At 41.9% G+C, this 21,288-nt stretch overlaps 1 protein-coding gene across 2 annotated transcripts in view; it reads right to left on the bottom strand.

Moving 5' to 3' along the window:
• Positions 1 to 21,288, bottom strand: part of PAPSS1 (3'-phosphoadenosine 5'-phosphosulfate synthase 1) — a 112,808-nt gene that overhangs the window by 70,114 nt on the left and 21,406 nt on the right. For both annotated transcript variants that reach the window (XM_019962341.2, XM_019962342.2), the window contains exons 4-5: positions 15,318 to 15,456; positions 8,215 to 8,333 (exon numbers count right to left, since the gene is read on the bottom strand). In XM_019962341.2, coding sequence (XP_019817900.2) covers positions 8,215 to 8,333; positions 15,318 to 15,456 — 258 coding nt within the window. The remainder of the gene's footprint in view (positions 1 to 8,214; positions 8,334 to 15,317; positions 15,457 to 21,288) is intronic.

Raw genomic sequence — 21,288 nt, 5'->3', positions numbered from 1 at the left:
TGAGATGGTTGGATGGCATCACTGACTCAATGGACGTGAGTTTGAGCAAGCTCTGGGAGATCATGAAGGACAGGGAGCCTGGCGTGCTGCAGTCCATGGGGGTCTCGAAGAGTAGGACACAACTGAGCAATTGAACAACAAAGGACCAAAAATTAAGGTTCATGAGGCAGGAATCTGTACTGTGTAATTCACTGCCACACCCACAGTGGTTTGCACGGTGCCTAGTATGTACGGCACCGAGTATCTGCTAAATTAATTTACAGGATCGATCAGTACAAGCAGAAATACATACTTTCAAATGTGAAGTGAAATAATTTCCTTAGGAAAGCATATAATTGAAATCCTTCCCCAAAAGAGGGTGGTACCTGAAAAAGCAACTGCGTCAAGAAAGCTTTTACATTTCTTTTGTCACGACCCAAATGAATAATTTTTCAAAAGAAAATTTCTATCTTAAACTAGAATAGTGCCAGAATATCCTTCTGCTGTAAAATTATTTATATTGTACTTGAGGTGTAATGAGGCCACTTGAAAGTAAAAGCCAGAAGCATGTGAAAATGAGTTCTAGGAATTCATGTACCTGGAGTCCTAGATACAGAATCCAATATATTCATGAGCAGGTTAGCACAGATCTCTGAAATACTCATAGGTTAACTGTGTGAATACAATTAGATGACATATACACTCAGTGCAAAGACCAAGGGGGAAACCACGATAGTAATTCAATGGAGAACTGGTTAGAAGCTAAAGAAGAAGAAAGACCACTTTCCCCCAGTTCTAACCATCAAAGCAAATACTTTAAAAAACAAAGCCCCACATACATGTCCTTTACAACAAGCATTTATTAGACATTAGTTCCTTATCTATTCCTTTTTCCAAAACCTTGAATGAAACTGTCCAATTATGAGACTGTCTAGCAAGCACAGTATAGACTAATAAAAGGAAGAAGAGACCATAACATACACCATATAAAAGGAAGAATCATTAATTAGGAACAAACAAATTAGGAGCAAGGTAAAAATTAAGGCCACAGAGATTAAGGCAAGGAACAGCATCAAAAAAAGGAAAAACAAACAAACAAACAGGTAAACACTGTAGTGAAAAATATAAGAAAAAATGCAGCTTCAAACCAAACTATGGAGAACCTTGAACACAAGTCACCTTAATCCTACAAACACTGGGGAAAATCAATACATATTTTAGAGTAAATGACAGAAAGGATCAGACTACATTTTAGAAAGATGATTCTGCCAACAACATAAAGTGGAATAAAAGGCATATAGAACTGGAGGTGGGGTGACCACTTGAGGGAATATCGAGTAGCATGAGCCTAAAATTACAGTGACAGTCAATCCTGCCTTTTTTACCACTGGGTTGGGGGGAAGCAAAATCCGGTGCATAACAGACATCATGTGAGCCTGTAGTTTCACTTTACAGAATCATGGTTAAAAGTAAGTCCATACAGTGAAGAATCTTGGATTGAATCAGAGAAAAGGAAAGGACATTAGTGGGAAAACTGGTGAAATCCAAATAAGCTTGTGCTTTAGTACCAAGGTTAATTTCACAGTGCTGAGAGACGATCTATGATTATGCAAGTTATTAACCTAAGAGGAAGCTAATGAAGGATATATAAGAACTCTGTCCTACTTTTAGATTCACAGAAGAGTCACAAAATTTTATTAATTAAAAAAAAAAATCATCTGACCACTACTACCAAAAAAAAATAGCCTCTATGTACTAAAGGGTCAAATTCAAATGATGCTATTCTGAGCAGGGCCCCAAAGAAGTGTTTAGGAATTGAAGGAAAGAAAGGAAGGAAGGAGGATGGCCATCACTTATTAAGTAACTAATCCCTTTTTTAAGTGTCTGAACTATCTGGAATTATCTAAAGCCCATAAAATGGATTCAGAGATTCATGAACCAAAATTTTACAATATCTATGTGCATTTTTCTGAAGTTTCATAACACACATAAGAATCACTAGATGTAGAAAATAGATAATTCAAACTAACAGAAAATAGAACTATGTATAACTTTCCAACATTGATATGACAAGTCTTAAAAAAGAAAATATGGGTTCACAACACAAAACATACAAACAAAATTATCTCAAAATATAAAGGAAGGAACTTCCCTGGTGGTCCAGTGGTTAAGAGTCCACCTGTCAATGCAGGAGACATGGGTTCAATCCCTGGTTCAGGAAGATCCCACATGCCACGGAGCAACTAAGGCCCTGTGCCACAACTACTCAGCCCACGCGCCCTGCCTACTGAGCTCATGACCCAAACTACTGAAGCCTGCACGCCAGCTCGAGAAGTCAAGGCAATGAGAAGACCATGCACTTCGATGGAGACTAGCCCCAGCCTGGTGCAACTAGAGAGAGCCTGCATGCAGCAATAAAGACTCAGCACAGCCAAAAATAAATTTAAAAAGAAAGAAAAAATACTGAAAACACAGCTCAATGAAAATGACACAGAATACTTACTGTGCGTGCGTGCTAAGTTGCTTCAGTCATGTCCGACCCTTTGCGACCCCACGGTCTGTAGCCCTCTAGGTGCCTCTGTCCATGGGATTCTCCAGACAAGGATATTGGAGTGGGTTGCCATTTCCATCTCCAGGGGATCTTCCCCAACCCAGGGACTGAACCTGCATCTCTCACATGTCTCTCCCTTGGCAGGCAAGTTTTTTACCTCTAGTTTCACCTTACTAATTTCATACAAATTTATAAGAAAACTATAAACAACCCCACAAAGGAGAGTAAGGATAGACAGTACACTGAAAATGAAACAGATCTCACAACTGACCACCACTAACAAAGAAAAAGACCAGCTAATCTATAAAATCAAACTTTCCTGAACCCATCACAGAGCTGAGGTCCTAACTCAGTAACATGAACTGCTTCCAAAGAGTGACAAGTCCCACCAAAAAAAGTCAAGACACATGAATTATCTCCCTACAGTAGAGGATGGGAAGAAGAGATGGCTATAGTAAAGACAGAAAGAAGAAAACAGCTTTAAAGATTTAAAAACTCCAATGGCTGAGTGTGGACTTGTGTGGCAGGTTGTTATCACTGGGAACTCAAACACTAGGAGTTCTGCACTCACCCTAAGTGGGCCTGTAACAGGTTTGCAGAAGGAAGATGAGAAGCCGGTCTGGAGACCAGAAAGTGAGCTCCCTCAGTGGTGTAGGCACAAGGCTCTGCCTGCCCCCGCAACACTGTCTCATCCAACACAAAAGCCTTAAGCTGATGGAGGACAGCAAGGACCCCTCACTCCGCCCAGGGTCCACTGTTTTGGGGGGGGTCTGTAGAAGCAAGTAGTCATGTACAGATGTGAGAGTTGGATCATAAAGATCCAACTGAGATCTTTATGATCTTCAGCTGAGCACTGAAGAATTGATATTTTTGAATTGTGGTGCTGCAGAAGACTCTTGAGAATCCCCTGGACTGCGAGGAGATCAAACCAGTCAATCCTAAAGGAAATCAACCCTGAATATTCACTGGAAGGACTAAAGCTGAATGAAGCTGAAGCTCCAATATTTTGGTCAGCTGATGCAGAGAGTCAACTCACTTGAAAAGACCCTTATGCTGGGTAAAAATAAAGGCAAAAGGAGAAGGGACCAGAAGAGGATGAGATGGTTAGATAGCATCACTGATTCAATGGACATGAATTTGGGCAGACTTTGGGAGACAGCGGAGGACAGAGGAGCCTGGCATGCTTTAGTTCATGGGGTCACAAAGATTTGAACACAACTTAGCGACTGAACAACAGCAACAATAGAACCAAGTATGGTCCACCGAAAGGAGGTAGAAGAAACTGTCTTGGCCCAAGACCCTGAACCAATACAAACCAGGGATCTACACGTGAGGAGCACAAGACTCATCCTCCAAGACCTCCCAGGTTCAAGGAGAGGCTAGCTACCGTGCAGGGAGGGGAAGACACATTGAGAAAGAACCCCCTCAAGCCCTAGGGACACAGGTCCTGCTTAAGACTGAAGCTGGGACTTCCCTGGTGGGACAGTGGATAAGAATCTGCCTGCCAAGGCAGTGGATATATGTTTCATCCCTGCTCTAGGAAGATCCCACGTGCCACAGAGCAACTAAGCCTGTGCGCTACAACCACCTAGCCCATATGCCTAGAGCTGTGCTCCGCAGCAAAAGAAGCAACCACAGTGAGAAGCCCATGCATCACAATGAAGAGTAGCCCCTGCTCACCACAGCTAGAGAAAGCCCATGCAGAGCAATGAAGACCCAGCACAGTCAAAAAATAAAAAGAAAGAAGTTAATTAATTTTAAAAATATTGCGCCTCCTTTATTAAAAAAGAAAAAAGACTGAAGCTGGAACTTCAGTACAACTGGAAACCACCACCACTTCCCCATCATGAGCCCAGCTACTGCTGCTCCTGCTAAGTCGCTTCAGTCGTGTCCAACTCTGTGCGACCCCATAGACGGCAGCCCACCAGGCTCCCCCGTCCCTGGGATTCTCCAGGCAAGAACACTGGAGTGGGTTGCCACTTCCTTCTCCAATGCACGAAAGTGAAAAGTGAAAGTGAAGACGCTCAGTCGTGTCCGACTCTTAGTGACCCCATGGACTTCAGCCCACCAGGTTCCTCCGTCCATGGGATTTTCCAGGCAAGAGTACTGGAGTGCGGTGCCACTGCCTTCTCCGAGCCCGGCTAGCACGAGGTAGTAAGTGGTAATAAGTGTGGTAATAAACCACAGTAGTTTACTGCCGAGAGAGGAGCAAGAACACTAGTACAGGCATCGAGTGAATGCTAAAAGCTGCAGGTAAAGGAGAAACACTGGGGAAAGCTCTCTGCAGGCCAGATCCCACACTAAGGACAAGGTGGAACAGCTCACCACTGGAGAAATCTGGTAGTACATTAAGAGTAACCATAGAATAAGGAAACTCAACACAGAAAATCTGCAAGAGACTACCAAAAACTACTAGAGTTAATCAACGAATTTGGTAAAGTTGCAGGTTACAAAATTAATATACAGAAATCTGTTGCATTTCTATACACTAACAATGAGCTATCAGAAAGAGATCTTAAGACAATTCCATTTGCAATCACATCAAAAAGAATAAAATAGGAATAAATCTAGCTAAGCAAGTAAAAGACTTGTTACCAGAAAACTAAAAGACACTAATGAAAGAAACTGAAGATGACAGATGGAAATATATACCTTGGCCATGGATCGAAAGAATTAGTTCAGTTAAAATGAGCACACTACTCAAGGCAGTCTACAAATTCAATACAATCCCTAACAAATTACTAATGGCATTTTTTACAGTAGTGGAATAAATAATCTTAAATTTTGTATGGAAACACAAAAGACTCCAAACAGCTAAAACAATCTTGAGAAAGAAGAATAAAGCTGGAGGTATCACGGTCCCTAAAAATTTCAAACTACACTATAAAGCTACAGTCATCAAAATGTTATGTTACAAAAACACACAGATCAAACAGAATAGAGAGCCCAGAAATGAACCCACACTTATATGGGCAATTAATCTACAGCAAGGGGGCCAAGAATATACAATAGGAAAAAGACAGCCTCTTCAATAAACAATTTTAGAAAAACTGGATAGCTACAGGCAAAAGAATCAAACTGCCAACTTTCTCACACCATATAAAAAAATAAATTAAAACTGGATTAAAGTCTTAAATGTAAGACCTGAAACCATAAAACTTCTACAAGAAAACACACACAGTATGCTCTCTGGCCTTAATAACATTTTTTTTTTTTTTTTGGCTATGTCTCTTCAGCAATGGAAACACCATCAAAAACAAACATATGGGACTACATAAAAACAAAAGCATTTGCACAGCAAAGGAAATTAACAACAAAACAAAAAGGTCTCCTACTGAATGGGAGAAGATATTTTTCAAATGATCCATCTGATAAGGTTAATATCCAAAATATACAAAGAACTCATACAACTAACATAAAAAGAAAAGATTAAAAAATAGGCAGAGGCTCTGAGAAGCTGAACAGACATTTTCACAAAGAAGACATGCAACTGATAAACAGGTCCATAAAAAGATGCTCAACATCAATGATCATCAAGGAAACAAATCAAAACCATCATGAGATATTACCTCACACCTGTCAGAATGGCTATTTTCAAAAAACACAACAAGTTATAGCAAGTATTGTCAAGAATGTGTAGAAAAGGGAACCCTCATACTCTACTGGTGGAATATGTATTAGTGTAGCCACTTAGGAAAACAGCATGGATAGTCCTCAAAAAAATAAAAATAGAACTATCATATGATCCAGCAATAACTCTTCTAGGTATTTGTCCAAAGAAAATACAAACACTAATTAGAAAAAATATACACACCCCTATGTAGCATTATCTACACATCCCAGATATGGATGCAACCCAAGTACCCATCAATAGATGAATGAATAAAGTTGTGGTAGACGTATACAATGAAAATTAGCCATAAAAGAGAATAGAATCTTGCCACTTATGACAGTATGGATGACTCAGAGGATATGATTAAGTCAGACAGAGAAAAAGAAACATTGTATGATTTCACTTATATATGGAATCTAAAAAAACAAATGAACAAGCTTAACAAAACAGAAACAGAGTTATTGACACAGAGAACAAAAGGGTGTTTACCAGAAGAGAGGGGACTGGGGAGAAGGAAAGAAATAGGTGAGGTTGATTCAGAGGTACAAGCCTACAGCTCCAAGAAAAATATACAATGTGGGGAACATAGTTAATAACTAAGTAATATTTTTGTGGTGACATGTAATAATTAGATTTATTATGGTGATCATTTTGGAATGTATAAAAACACCATTCTGTGGTGTGACAGAAACCAACCCAGGGTTCTAGGTCAACTGGAAGAAGCACAAGCTGGAATCAAGATTACCGGGAGAAATATCAATAACCTCAGATATGCAGATGACACCACCCTTATGGCAGAACATGAAGAGGAACTAAAGAGCCTCTTGATGAAAGTGAAAGAGGAGAGTGAAAAAGTTGGCTTAAAGCTCAACATTCAGAAAACGAAGATCATGGCATCCGGTCCCATCACTTCATGGGAAATAGATGGGGAAACAGTGGAAACAGTGTCAGACTTTATTTTTGGGGCTCCAAAATCACTGCAGATGGTGATTGCAGCCATGAAATTAAAAGACACTTACTCCTTGGAAGAAAAGTTATGACCAACCTAGATAGCATATTCAAAAGCAGAGACATTACTTTGCCAACAAAGGTCTGTCTAGTCAAGGCTATGGTTTTTCCTGTGGTCATGTATGGATGTGAGAGTTGGACTGTGAAGAAGGCTGAGCGCCAAAGAATTGATGCTTTTGAACTGTGGTGTTGGAGAAGACTCTTGAGAGTCCCTTGGACTGCAAGGAGATCCAACCAGTCCATTCTGAAGATCAGCCCTGGGTGTTCTTTGGAAGGAATGATGCTAAAGCTGAAACTCCAGTACTTTGCCCACCTCATGTGAAGAGTTGACTCATTGGAAAAGACTCTGATGCTGGGAGGGATTGGGGGCAGGAGGAGAAGGGGACGACAAAGGATGAGATGGCTGGATGGCATCACCAACTCAATGGACGTGAGTGTGAGTGAACTCCGGGAGGTGGTGATGGACAGGGAGGCCTGGCGTGCTGTGATTCATGGGGTCGCAGACAGTCGGACACGACTGAGCGATTGAACTGAACTGAATGCTTTAAAAACACACAAACATACAAACAAACTCACAAAGAAAGAGATCAGATTTGTAATTACCAGAGGAAGGGGCGGGGAGGAGAGGGAACTGGAGGAAAGTAGTCAAGAAGCACAATCTCCAGTGATAAGGTGAATACTGGGGATGTCATGGACAACATTACAAGTGCCATTAGCCCTGCTGTATGTTATATACTAAAGTTCCTGAGAGAGCAAATCCTAAGAGTTATCACACACACACACACTCACAAACATTTCTATTTCTTTAATTTTGGGTCTATATGAGATGATGGATGTTCACTACACTTAATGTGACAGTCACTTCATGATGTAAGTCAAATCATTATGCTGTACACTATAAACATACAATGCTGTGTGTCGATTATGTCTCAAAATTGGAAGAAAAAAAAGAACTTAAAATATACATGTTACTCCATATTACCACCATCCTTCATTTGGAGAGGGAATGTTATAAATCGGACATAATCATTCTCTGGGAATTCGCTCTTTGACATCCTCTTACCCGTTCCTGTAGAAGCTCCACCACCTGCTGGACACAGTCATTTACATCACAGGAGTCTGTTTTCAGCACTAATTCAGGGGCCTCTGGCTTTTCATATTCAGAATCAATCCCAGTGAAACCTATAAAAGGTAACAGATGATAGAGAGGGTGGAAATTAAAATAGGTTTGTTTCTTCAGTGCAAGTCTCTGCTATGCTGAAGTTCATTTTTACACTCCCCTTTAGGTTACAGGGTTATATTACTGAAACTTCTTCCTGGGGAGATTTCTAATTAAACTTTTGTTCCCTCTCTGAATATAAACAGTCAATCCTCCTCATTCGCAGTGATCATGTTCAACTGCCACAAACACAGATGTAGTGAATACTAAACCACAGCTCCAAGGAGATACATGGAGGTGGGTTCCTGTGAGCCTCCTATCACCAAATTTTTATCAACCAATTAATATATAACTTTTAATAAGTATTTATATATATATATATATAGTTGATTCATTAACACCAAAATAATGGCTACAAGCACCAGAATTCACATCTGAACAAAACTTACTTATCTAACATGTATATTTTCTCCCCAAGACAGGTCAGTCTTCCTGCAGTTCAAACAACGAGACAACACTTCAGCACCATGCCAAGGTAGAGGAGTGCATTTTAAAAAAGCAAAATCACCAAAAAGCTAAAAAATAAAAGACATGGCACTGAACAGGCCGTGTAAAGCACACTCCTTTGCAGCATGAGAGCTGAAACACAAAGGCATTGTTCAGACTTGAGCCGGGACTGTGTACTCTGGGTGACTAAAAGGCTGCTGCTCTGTGTGTGTTTACAAGCCAAAGCACTGTGGCTACACTGATGTGGGGGTTACAAATAAGCTTGAGTGAGTAGGCACATGTGCAGCCCTGGAGTCTTCAAATAATGAAGTCAGACAATACTTCTATCACCTTTCCTTCCCTGTTAAGTAAGTGCCTTGTAAGAAGAAACAGGAATGAATACAAAGTGACCCAGAGCATCCAATTTCTCCACAGGGACACAGGACATAGTGCCTAAGCTCTGGGCATACAACCAACCTCATCGAGGTCTTTTTTCCTCTCAGTGCAAAAACTGATGCCAAGTCAATCTGTCCATTATATTCACCAGGATTATCTGCAGCCAAATTAAAGCTCTGCAAGCTTCTTCTGCCATCACAGTCAGTGTTCAAGATCACATTAAGTTAATCAGGATCTATTAACTACTATTGGCTCAAGTAAAACGTAGGTGAGGAATCCTGTTATATCATCAAATACGTTCCACAATCAAATGCAATCAATTTAGGTATTAACCACTATTTAGATTTTCCCTATCATATATGTGCTACTGTGTAACTGCTAGAAGAGAAAGAATACATGTTGCTACCACAGAATGGGCTGACTGAGCTAAACGTACGCTATTCCTGTCTTTCACATTATTCCATACCTAAGTCATTCAGGGCCTATTTGCCTTGGAACACCAATTCCTGGGTTAGAATGGTAAATACAAATTTAAAATCATTACTATTAAGAGGCATAGGCATCAAATGAACTGACTTACAAAACAGAAAGAGACTCACAGGCTTAGAGAACAAAGTTAATGATTGCAGGAGGAGAAGGATAAGGGGAAGGGACAGTTGGGGACTTTGGGATGGACATGTACACTCTGTTATATTTTAAATGGAAAACCAAAAGGACCTACTGTATAGCACAGGGAACTCTGCTCAAAGGTATGCAGCAGCGTCAATGGGAGGGGAGTCTGGGGAAGAATGGATACATGTATTGTGTGCGGCTGAGTCCCTTTGCTGTCCACCTGAAACTACCACAACATTGTTCACTGACTATATTCCAACATAAAATTCAAAGATTTTTTTTCTTAACAAGAGGCATAGGTATCAAAGAAGCTTTGAGATGAACACCATAAGTCTACAACCCACCTATTTCATTCTTTTTCTATCTCATATTCCTAAGTATCACATAAAGTCCAAGCCCAGGAAGAAATTTTTGCATTACTGATACTTCCAACAGTATCACTGGTAAGTCACAGTAACATAGATAGGGAACAAATCTGGTTATTTAAAACTCTAGTTCATAAGTTCTAATTCTCAAATGTGGCTACAACTTGGAATCACCAGGTCCTACCCTCAAGAGATTCTGATTTCATTGGTCTGGGGTTCAGCCTTGGCACTAGATTTTTTAAGTTCTCCTAGGTGATCCTTGTGTGCAGCAAAGCTTGAAGATCACTGTGTTGGGAGGTTTGGTTTAACATTTTAAAAGTCCAGGAAGTTTCCTCCTCCTTAATTTATCCCATAAGTGATTATAATAAATGTACATTGTGAGGAAAACATTTATATAAGTAGATTATAACTACTTAAGAACTAATCATGAAAATAATCTAGGTATTAAAGTATCTGACTTAGGCATACACTTACAGTTTAGTAATGCCATATAAAAGCCTGAGGTCCACTGAATGGATGTAATACCACCTGTCCTTGAATTTTTACCATCAAGGATCATTGCTAAGAAACTCTCTAAGCACCATTCTAACAACGAATGATTTCTAAAGACTACCCGGTCAGGAACTCTAATATTATGGCTAACCTAAAATAAATAAATGTGGGTACACTCAAGCACACGGGTATACATTAACCTAAGGAACGTTTTATCAATGCCTAGTCAGAGGAATTAAGAAATACTTGGCAAACAAGCAACACGTAGAAAACTGAACTAATACAAACATACTCCCAGATGCAGAATGCAAACTGCAAGTGACTTAAGCTATTTTGGCTTTGGTCTTATTCAACTTTACATCCCTAGCACCAAACACAAACTTTGCAAATAGACAGCGGAGGTCAATGTGCTAAACACATGATTTCTACTCCACCTTCCATACCATCCCACAAGCATTTACTGTGTATGTACTAAGTATTATGCTTTGGGCCATTTGTTGTTGTTCAGTTGCTCAGTCGTGTCCAACTTTTTGTGACCCCGTGGACTACAGCACATCAGGCTTCCCTGTCATTCACCATCTCCCAGTATTTGCTCAAACTCATGTCCATTGAGTTGGTGATGCCATCAAACCATCTCATCCCCTGTTGTCCCCTTCTCCTACCTTCAATCTTTCCCAGCAGCAGGACCTTTTCCAATCAGTAGGCTTTTCACATTAGGCGGCCAAAGGTTTGGAGCTTCAGCATCAGTCCTTCCAATGTATATTCAGGGTTCATTTCCTTTAGGATTGACTGGTTTGATCTCCTTGCTGTCCAAGAGACTCTCAAGAGTATTCACCAGCCCCAGAGTCCAAAGGAATCAATTCTTTGGCACTCAGCCTTTTTTACTGTCCAGCTCTCACATCCATACATGACTAGTAGAAAAACCATAGCTTTGACTATATAGACTTTTGATGGCAAAATAACATCTCTGCATTTTAATATGCTGTCTAGGTTTGTCATTGCTTTTCTTCCAAGGAGCAAGTGTCTTTTAATTTCATGGCTGCAGTCACTGTCTGCAGTGATTCTGGAGCCCAAGAAAATTAAGTCTGTCACCGTTTCCATTGTTTCCCCATCTATTTGCCATGAAGTAATGGGACCAGATGCTATGATCTTTGTTTTCTGAATGTTGAGTTTTAAGCCAGCTTTTTCACTGTCCTCTTTCACCTTCATCAAGAGGCTCTTTAATTCCTCTTTGCCTTCTTCCATAAGAATGGTGTCATCTGCATATCTGAGATTATTGATATTTCTCCCTGCAATCTTGATTCCAGCTTGTGTTTCATCCAGCCTGGCATTTTGCATGATGTATTCTGTACATAAGTTAAATAAGCAGGGTGACAATATACCATTTGACGTACTCCTTTCCCAATTTGGAACCAGTCCATTGTTTCATGTCCAGTTCTACTTGTTGCTTCTTGACCTGCATGCAGATTTCTCAGGAGGCAGGTAAGGTGGTCTGGTATTCCCATCTCTTGAAGAATTTTCCACAGGTTGTTGTGATCCACACAGTAAAAGCTTTAGCGTAGTCAATGAAGCAGAAGTAGATATTTTTTCTGGAATTCTCTAGCTTTTTTTATGATCCAACGGATGTTGGCAATTTGATCTCTGGTTCCTCTGCCTTTTCTAAATCCAGTTTGTACATGTGGAAGTTCCCAGTTCACATACTACTGAAGCCTCGCTTGAAGGATTTTTTAAAATTAATTAATTTATTTTAATTGGAGGCTAATTACTTTACAATATTATAGTAGTTTTTGCCATACGTTGACATGAATCAGCCATGGGTGTACATGTGTTCCCCATGCTGAACCCCCTCCCACCTTCGCTTGGAGGATTTTGAGCATTACTTTGCCAGCACATGAAATGAGGATAATCGTGTGGTAGTTTGAGCATTCTTTGGCATTGCCTTTCTTTGGGATGGGAATGAAAAGCAACCTTTTCCAGTCCTGTGGCCACTGCTGAGTTTTCCATATTTGCTTGCATACTGAGTGCAGCACTTTCACAGCATCATCTTTTAGAATCTGAAATAGCTCAGCTAGAATTCCATCACCTCCACTAGCTTTGTTCATAGTGATGCTTCCTAAGGCTCACTTGACTACACACGCCAGGATGTCTGGCTCTAGGTGAGTGATCACATCATTGTGGTTATCCAGGTCATTATGATCTTTTTTGTATAGTTCTTCTGTATATTCTTGCTACCTCTTCTTAATATCTTCTGCTTCTGTTAGGTCCCTACCATTTCTGTCCTTTATTAAGCCCACTTTTCCATGAAATGTTCCCTAATCTCTAATTTTCTTGAACAGATCTCTAGTCTTTCCCATTCTATTGCTTTCCTCTATTTCTTTGCACTGATCACTTATAAAAGGCTTTCTTATCTTTCCTTGCTATTCTCTGAAACTTTACATTCAGATGGGTATATCTTTCCTTTCCTCCTCTGCCTTTCATTTCTCTTCTTTTCTCAGCTATTTGTAAGGCCTCATCAGACAACCATTTTGCCTTTCTGCATTTCTTTTTCTTCAGGATGGTTTTGATCACCGCCTCCTGTATAATGTCATGAACCTCCATCCATAGTTCTTCAGGAATTCTACCAGATCTAATCCCTTGAATCTATTTGTCACTTTCATTGAATGGTCCAGCGGTTTTCCCTACTTTCTTCAATTTAAGTCTGAATTTTGCAATAAGTTCATGATCTGAGCCACAGTCAACTCCCTGTCTTCTTTTTACTGTCTGTATAGAGCTTTTTCATCTTCAACTACAAAGAATATAATCAATATAATCAATCTGATTTTCATATTGACCATCTGGTGGTATTAATGTGTACAGTCATCTCTTGTGTTGCTGCAGAGGGTGTTTGCTATGACTAGTGCGTTCTCTTAGCAAAACTCTGTTAGTCTTTGCCCTGCTTCATTTTGTACTCCAAGGCCAAGCCTGCTGCTACTCCAGGTTATCTCTTGACTTCCTACTTTTAGGCCATGCTTTGTGCTAAATTCTAATAACACAAAAAATGGTAAAGAGGGTGCTTACTCCAGGTGGGCAGACAAACCTACCTCCCTCACCAATCCATCCTTGCAAAAACAACAAAACCAACTACAGTTGAAATAAGTAAAAGATTCAGACATCAGGATCCTGGACACATCCTTCAGCTTCTCTTTGCAAATCTCTATGATGAACAAACAGAAGGGAACACTGATAATCAACAGAGAGAGCTGTGTGCTCATTCACTGAGTCGTGTCTGACTCTGCAACCCCATGGGCTGTAGCCCACCAGGCTCCTCTGTCAATGGAATTCTCCAGGCAAGAATACTGGAGTGGGTTGCCATGCCCTCCTCCAGGGGTCTTCCCAACCCAGGGATCAAACCCAGGTCTCCCACATTGCAGGCAGATTCTTTACTGTCTGAGCCACCAGGGAAGCCCATGAATACTGGAGTGGGTAGCCTATCCCTTCTCCAAGGGATCTTCCTGACCCAGGAATTGAATCGGGGTCTCCTGCATTGTAGACGGATTCTTTACCAGCTGAGCTACCAGGTAAGCCAGAGGGTGACCTAGAAACTAAATGGATAAACTGGTTCCCTTCCTGTTGTTATCACATTCAGGACTGTTCTCCCTGAGTCAAGAAAGTACAGGCTTCATGGGTCAAACAGCTTCCAAGGTGGCAAGACTGGACACGAGCCTGCCCAAGGAACCAAATTCACCACCAGATTCAGTGGAACTCGCCCCAACTGCTAATGCATTCCCAGGCCCAGACAAAAGAGCTTAACAAGCATTTTCCTTCCTGTTCTACCTTTTCCTTTTCAGGGTCAGAAGCTGGTGCCAAAATTTATACTTCATGGAACTCCTGGGAGCTTCTGATAGTCCCAGGCTATCACATATTCCCTGCTGGGAAGGCAAATAAAAGTTACCAGCATGAATTGATCCCAAAGAGTGTAAACTAAATATCTATCTTTGATGCTTTTTTCATGTTGGCCTGCTCTCTCTTACTGTTAATAATAATAACAGACCAGGACCAATGTCAAAGGATGTCTAAAAGATAAATAGAATGATTGGTATCAAAGGCCACAGAGGAACAAGTTCTAAATGTCTCTATGCCAAATTTTCATCAGAGTTGAAACTCTGGGAACAGACTATAAAACTGAAAATATAAGCTGCATGTACTTTGATATGTTAATTCAATCTAATGCAACAATCACACATAGAATGAATTTCAGATCATTCCAAGCACAATGTTATACATAAGAATGAGACATTTTCCTTGCTCTCAAGATGCTTATAATTTAGGCATTTTCCCCATTCACTATGGAATTTCTTACATTTTCACTAGAACAAAGACCACAGAAGTGCTAGGCACCAAATTACACCAATATGTTTCCACCAGCCCCCAAAATCCAAGTCCTCTAAAACCTGTCTTGTGAGTAGGATTTTAACCTGATGGATGATACGGAGTGTACACAGTACTACTACTGGTTAGGCCTGAGAGATCCAACTGTGTAGTAAGACCCACTCACTCTTCTCAAGGAGCTTCAAGTTGTTCGAATACTTTCATCTTTTAGAAAAGATTATCCGTCTCAGATATGGTAAGATGAAATATTTAAGGAAAGACAAATTGGGGAAAAAACGTATTACTTACCTTTAATTTCTCCAGCCCGTGCTTTTTTGTAGAGTCCCTTGACATCCCTCTGTTCACAAACATGCAGGGGAGCATCGACAAACACTTCAAAGAAAGGCAAACTCGCACCCTCGTGAATCCGCCTTGCATTGTTGCGATCCTTAGGAAAAAGATGTGCGCAGAAACGTAACAAAGAATAATCACAGGAACCAAGGGTACGATAGTAATAACAAGGACAAGTCAAAGAGCTTTTCAGTTGAGTTAGTGCAAAATGTATTACTCAAAGTTTAATTTATATTTTAAAAATATAAACTGAAAATAAAAACCCAAGAAATCAGGTTAAGAAGCCCATTCTGCACTAAGAATTTTAAAAGGGTTGCTATTCTGAAAATCGGATATATTGGGAAGTTCCAGGAGGTAGAATAAATGCCCCACAAGAACTTTCACCTAAACTTTATGAGGAACATGAGCCAAAGCTCAGCTCCAATGCAAATGCCATCAGGCCGCTCTTTTAATAACTCACTCAACCTCAGCCTGTGCTGGCCTAAAAGTAACATCACCAGAAATCCATTCAGAACCCTGAGGCTAGTTTATTCTCTTGCCAAATACAAACCCCTGCAGCCACTGCACATCTCTAACACACCCCAAACTTTATTTTTCTGCATGGCTCCTAACCCCCAGCTCTGGTAATTACTTCATCGCCCAGTCTAAAACCTCTCCACTCTGTCTTCTGGAATACTCCGCCCTTTTCAGTGAACTACTTCTTCTTTCTGGTCTTAACTAAAACCAAGTTCTCCCTTCAGGCTTCACTCCCCTGCCTGTTCTCAAAGTCAGGCTCCACACTCACTCTATCCATCCAAGGCAGTACCACCATTTTTGCTGTCATTTACCATCATTCTTATGGTCCCTCCACTCAAGCCTACTTCCACTCTTACCAACGGCTACACCTCTGACTTTAAAAAGAAAATCCCCAGACACGAATGCTCTCCATCTCCCCTCTGCCGTATAAATATACCTACATCCCCTCCCGCACTCCTCCTTTCACAGATTCAAAATGCCCTAGCCCACAATGGAATACCACTCAGCCATATAAAAGAATGAGCTTTTGCCATCTGTGGCAGCATGGATGGGCCTGGAGGGCATCATGCTGATGACACAAGTTTGACAGAGAAAGACTAACACTGTATGGGATCACTTACACGTGGAATCTTAGAAAACACAACCAACTAGTGAATATAACAAAGAAGAAGCCAACTCACAGAGAGAGAAAAATCAGTGATTACCAAAGGGGAGAGGAGGGAAGGGGCAACACAGGGGTGGGGAGTGAGAGAGACAAAACTACTCGGTACAAGATAGGTTCAGGGATGCACTGTACCACACAGGGAATGGAGCCAACATTTTGTAGTAACTGTAAATGGAAAGTAACTTTTAAAATTATACGTTTAAAAAAAATCTCCTTCTGGATAGTTGGGGGGTTGGGGATGGACATGTACACATTGCTATGATTAAAATGGAGAGCAGACAAGGATCACACAGAATTCTGCTCAATGCTGTGTGGTGGCCTGGATGGGAGGGGAGTTGGGGGGAGAATGGATATGTGTGTATGTATGGCTGAGTCCCTCTGCTGTTCACCTGAAACTGTCACAACATTGTTAACTGGTTATATCCCAATACAAAATAACAAGTTAAAAAAAAAAATCCCTTCCCTCTAATGAAACTTGCTCAGTCCGTGATTCCTGCTTCATCCAGAATCTTCAACCTTCTCTTTCTTCACGGACAACGAACAAGTAAAAGTCACTATTTTCCATTAAAAACAGGTGAACAAACAAATGATACAAAAATCCCCATGGTCATGGGCACTTGCCAGGCCATTCTGCCCACATTTCACACTACTGACCGTCCATACCCCAACAAGGCTGCTCCCTGGTGGATCCCACACAGGCTGCCCAGGGCTCCTTCCACTGCACCCCTCGCTGCAGCACTGGCGGTGCCCACAGCTGATCAGGAGCCCACTGCTCACCCCACACAGTCCCGGAGCACTCTTCTCAACTGCTTTCACAGTGGAAACTACAACATACACACCAACTCTCCAGCCTGAACTCTCTCCATTTCTGAAATTAAACACCCTTTTGAAACTTGCTCGTATACACACCCTCCTGGACATCCCCCTTGCTGCTGCTGCTAAGTCGCTTCAGTCATGTCTGGCTCTGTGCGACTCCATAGACGGCAGCCCACGAGGCTCCCCCATCCCTGAGATTCTCCAGGCAAGAACACTGGAGTGGGCTGCCATTTCCTTCTCCAATGCATGAAAGTGAAAAGTGAAAGTGAAGTCGCTCAGTCGTGTCCGACTCTCAGCGACCCCATGGACTACAGCCCACCAGGCCCTCCATCCATGGGATTTTCCAGGCAAGAGTACTGGAGTGGGGTGCCATTGCCATGTACCTTGAACATGTCCAAAAACTGAAAGCATTCTCTTTCCTCCCAGGCTCTCCTTCCCACTCATACTGCCCAAATCAAGGGATAAGAACACTATTCTGGAATCCCCGGAGTTTTCCTGGTTCCTTCCCTTTGCCGTCCCATCTTGTGCATTTTGTCCCAAAGTCCTTCAGATTTTACCTCCAGACATTACACTAATCCACTCCTTGCCTAACTTCTGGTTCCACCTTATTTCTCTTGCCTGGACAAGTGTGACACCCTTTTAATCAGTCTACTGGCTTCCAGCTTTGATCTTCTCAAAGGCACACTCTACACTGTACCCAGGATGACAAGATGATGCAAATTCAACCACGTCACTAAACTCTTCAGAGACCCCCCCCTCCCGCCCCGTCTCAATCGCCATCAGGGTAAAAGCCAAGCTTCTCAGAGTGACAGGACAGGCCTCCTTCACCTGGGCCAACATTCTCAAGTCTTGCATTTGACGTTCTATTGATAATTAATGCCAATCTTTCCACCAGGCTGCTTGGATCTGATGCCTTTGCCATAGCCCCTGCAAACACGCTCACCCCTCTCCTGTGGCTACAGCAGTGCGCTCACTCAGAGTAAGCGCCATGCTAAGTCCTCAGGAACCCTGCCCCACACGTCCAGGCTGGCTGAGGGCCTCGCTTCTCTGAGTTCTCAGTGCTCAGTCACTCAGTCGTGTCCAACTCTTCGCAACCCCATGGACCGCAGCTCACCAGGCTCCTCTGTCCATGGGATCTTCCGGGCAAGAACTGGAGTGGGTTGCCATTTCCAACTCCAGGGGATCTTCTGGACCCAGGGATCAAACCCATGTCTCTTGCGTCTCCTGTACTGGCAGGTCGATTCTTTACCACTGTGCCTTCTGGGAAAGTACCCACAATGTACCTCTGTCACAGATCCTAATGTACAGAAATAATTTCATGAGCTTTATGACGTTAGTTTCTGGCACAGCAGCTCAATGGTGATCCTACTATTCCAACTGTCCTTCCAAATGAAGGTGTTCCCAAGTTTCCATCCGTCGCTCTCTTCTCATTCTCTATACTCTTTTGTTTTTCAGCTTCATCAAGGCTTCAACCAATCGAGTTAATGACTTCCAAAACTATATCTCAACTCTATACAACGTTCCTGAACTCCAGAACACATTTCCAAATAACCCAGTGGTCATCTTCACCTAGCTACGCCACCGACACTTCAAATCTTACCCACCTAAAATGACACGGTTTTCTCCTCCCTTCCTACTCTACATCTTCTAACTCGATCAGATCATCTTCTCTTTAGAAAGCACCCTCCTTCATGTTCACCCCCAATTCAGCAATCAATCCAGGCATGACGTCCCACTGACACTACATGCTCAAGAGCTCTCAAATATGCCCCATCTTTTCTATTCCCACGGCCGGTGCCTGAATTCACCCCAAAAGCCTCCTAACTATTCTCCTACCTCTCGACCATTCTCATTCCAGGCTTTACAGTGACCTCATAAAAATACACACCCAGAGACACCATTCCCCAGCACAATCTCAGCTCTCCACCACGCCTGGGGCAAAGTCCTGAGCAGTCTGGAGTTTGGCGTGAGACTGCTGCAAATGGCTCGAGCTGCATCTTTCCTCATGTTTATCCTGCAGAGCAGCCAAAACAAACTACCTACAGGTCCCCAGGTGCAATTCCCTCACATGTCCATGCTTTTGTAACTACTGCGGTATCTCCTCTGTCTGAAATAGCTTTCTCCCTCTGGTCTAACTGGTACACTGGGTCACCCTTCGTGACTCACCTCAAGCAACACCACCTCTTTGGATCTTCCACAGCAGTTTTCATATACATACCCAATTGCTTGCCTTAAGATCACATCTCTATGCTCCCACCAAATCACTTACCAACTCCTTAAGGATAAGAATTATCAGGTTTATTTTTACAGCCAAGATGCCCAAGTTCAGGAGGGTGACACAGAAGAATACACATATCCTATATGACTTGGTACAAATATTATCGTGGATTTTTGACGTGCTCTAAGCATAATCTAAACCTCATTTCCACTCTCAGCGCTTTTAGGCATGAGATCAACAAAAGTTTTTTTCCATGCTAATGGAAACAACAGGGCCAAAAGAAGCATATTAGCATATACTTCTAGATACCCAGGTCTCAGCTGCTAGCTTTCCAAAGGTATTACTGGCTTTTTCTTTTTCCAAGAACTGCAAAGATTTCCAGAAGGTGCAAGAATATCACCATTATTATATATCACTGTGAAAACTGTTTCTATCCAAGGATTGAGGAACTGTAACAACTCTCATTCTCTTACACATTTCATTAGCTAGGATACTTTAAGCTGATGTATTGACACTGATCCCAATGCTTCAGGAAAATGAAAAGCAGCTAGTCCTCAAAGGGAGAAGGCAATGGCACCCCACTCTAGTACTCTTGCATGGAAAATCCCATGGATGGAGGAGCCTGGTGGGCTGCAGTCCATGGGGTCGCTAAGAGTCAGACACGACTGAGCGACTTCACTTTCACTTTTCACTTTCATGCATTGGAGAAGGAAATGGCAACCCACTCCAGTGTTCTTGCCTGGAGAATCCCAGGGACGGCAGAGCCTGGTGGGCTGCCACCTATGGGGTCACACAGAGTCGGACACGAGTGAAGAGACTTAGCAGCAGCAGTCCTCAAAGAACCTTTTACAACTCCTGCCACACTTCAATTAAGTGAATCTCTGTGATTAACACTCAATCTCATACTTAATCTATAATCTTTACAGCTTAAACTTTTTTAAAAATCTAAGTAACCCATCCAGATTTATGTTACAATAATAGAATTGTGCTATTACTTATTACACTTACTGCATACTTACTATACATCATCCCTGTGCTGACAGCAGTGAATGCATGAATTACCCAATCCTCAGAGCAACTCTAGCCTGGAAAATTCCATGGGCAGAGGAGCCTGGTGGGGCCACAAAGAGACACAACTGAGTGACTGAGTGCACGCACACACACACGCACAAGCGTATACACACACACACACACATATACACACCAATCCTACAAGGTAGGCATTACCCGAGCTTGGAAGGTTAAGTAAATTGGCCAAGGACCTAACAGTAACTGGGAGAGCCGAGATTTCAGTCCCTTGTTTCTGGCTTCTAAGCTGCTATCTTTAACCACTAAGCTATCTCGCCTGATTTTACATACCTGGGCTCCCTAAGAGGCTATGCTATCACTTAACAAATCTCTACTGTGTTCTAAATATCTACTGTGTTCCTCCATCTGGGCTTAGCGTCAAGATAATAAAGACAAATCAGACAGAACCTCAGCATCAAGGAGCCAGGGGACTTTAGAGGCAGCAAAGCAGTGGGCAAGAGCATGGATCCCAGTGACGCTGTCTGGGAGCAAATCCTTGTTCCTCCATGCAGTGTGTGAGCCTGGGTGATTTACATCTCTGTTTCCTCACCTCCACCCTCCTTATTGAGTGACGAGAACTAAGTGAGCTAGTTCACGTGAAAGCACTTTAAAACTGTTATCAGTACACAGTAAGTGTCTAGTAAATG

The sequence above is a fragment of the Bos indicus genome, chromosome 6 (assembly GCF_029378745.1).
Source record: "Bos indicus isolate NIAB-ARS_2022 breed Sahiwal x Tharparkar chromosome 6, NIAB-ARS_B.indTharparkar_mat_pri_1.0, whole genome shotgun sequence".
NCBI lineage: Eukaryota > Metazoa > Chordata > Mammalia > Artiodactyla > Bovidae > Bos > Bos indicus.
Note: the sequence above shows the minus strand (reverse complement) of the source record. Positions and strands in the feature narration are given on the sequence as shown.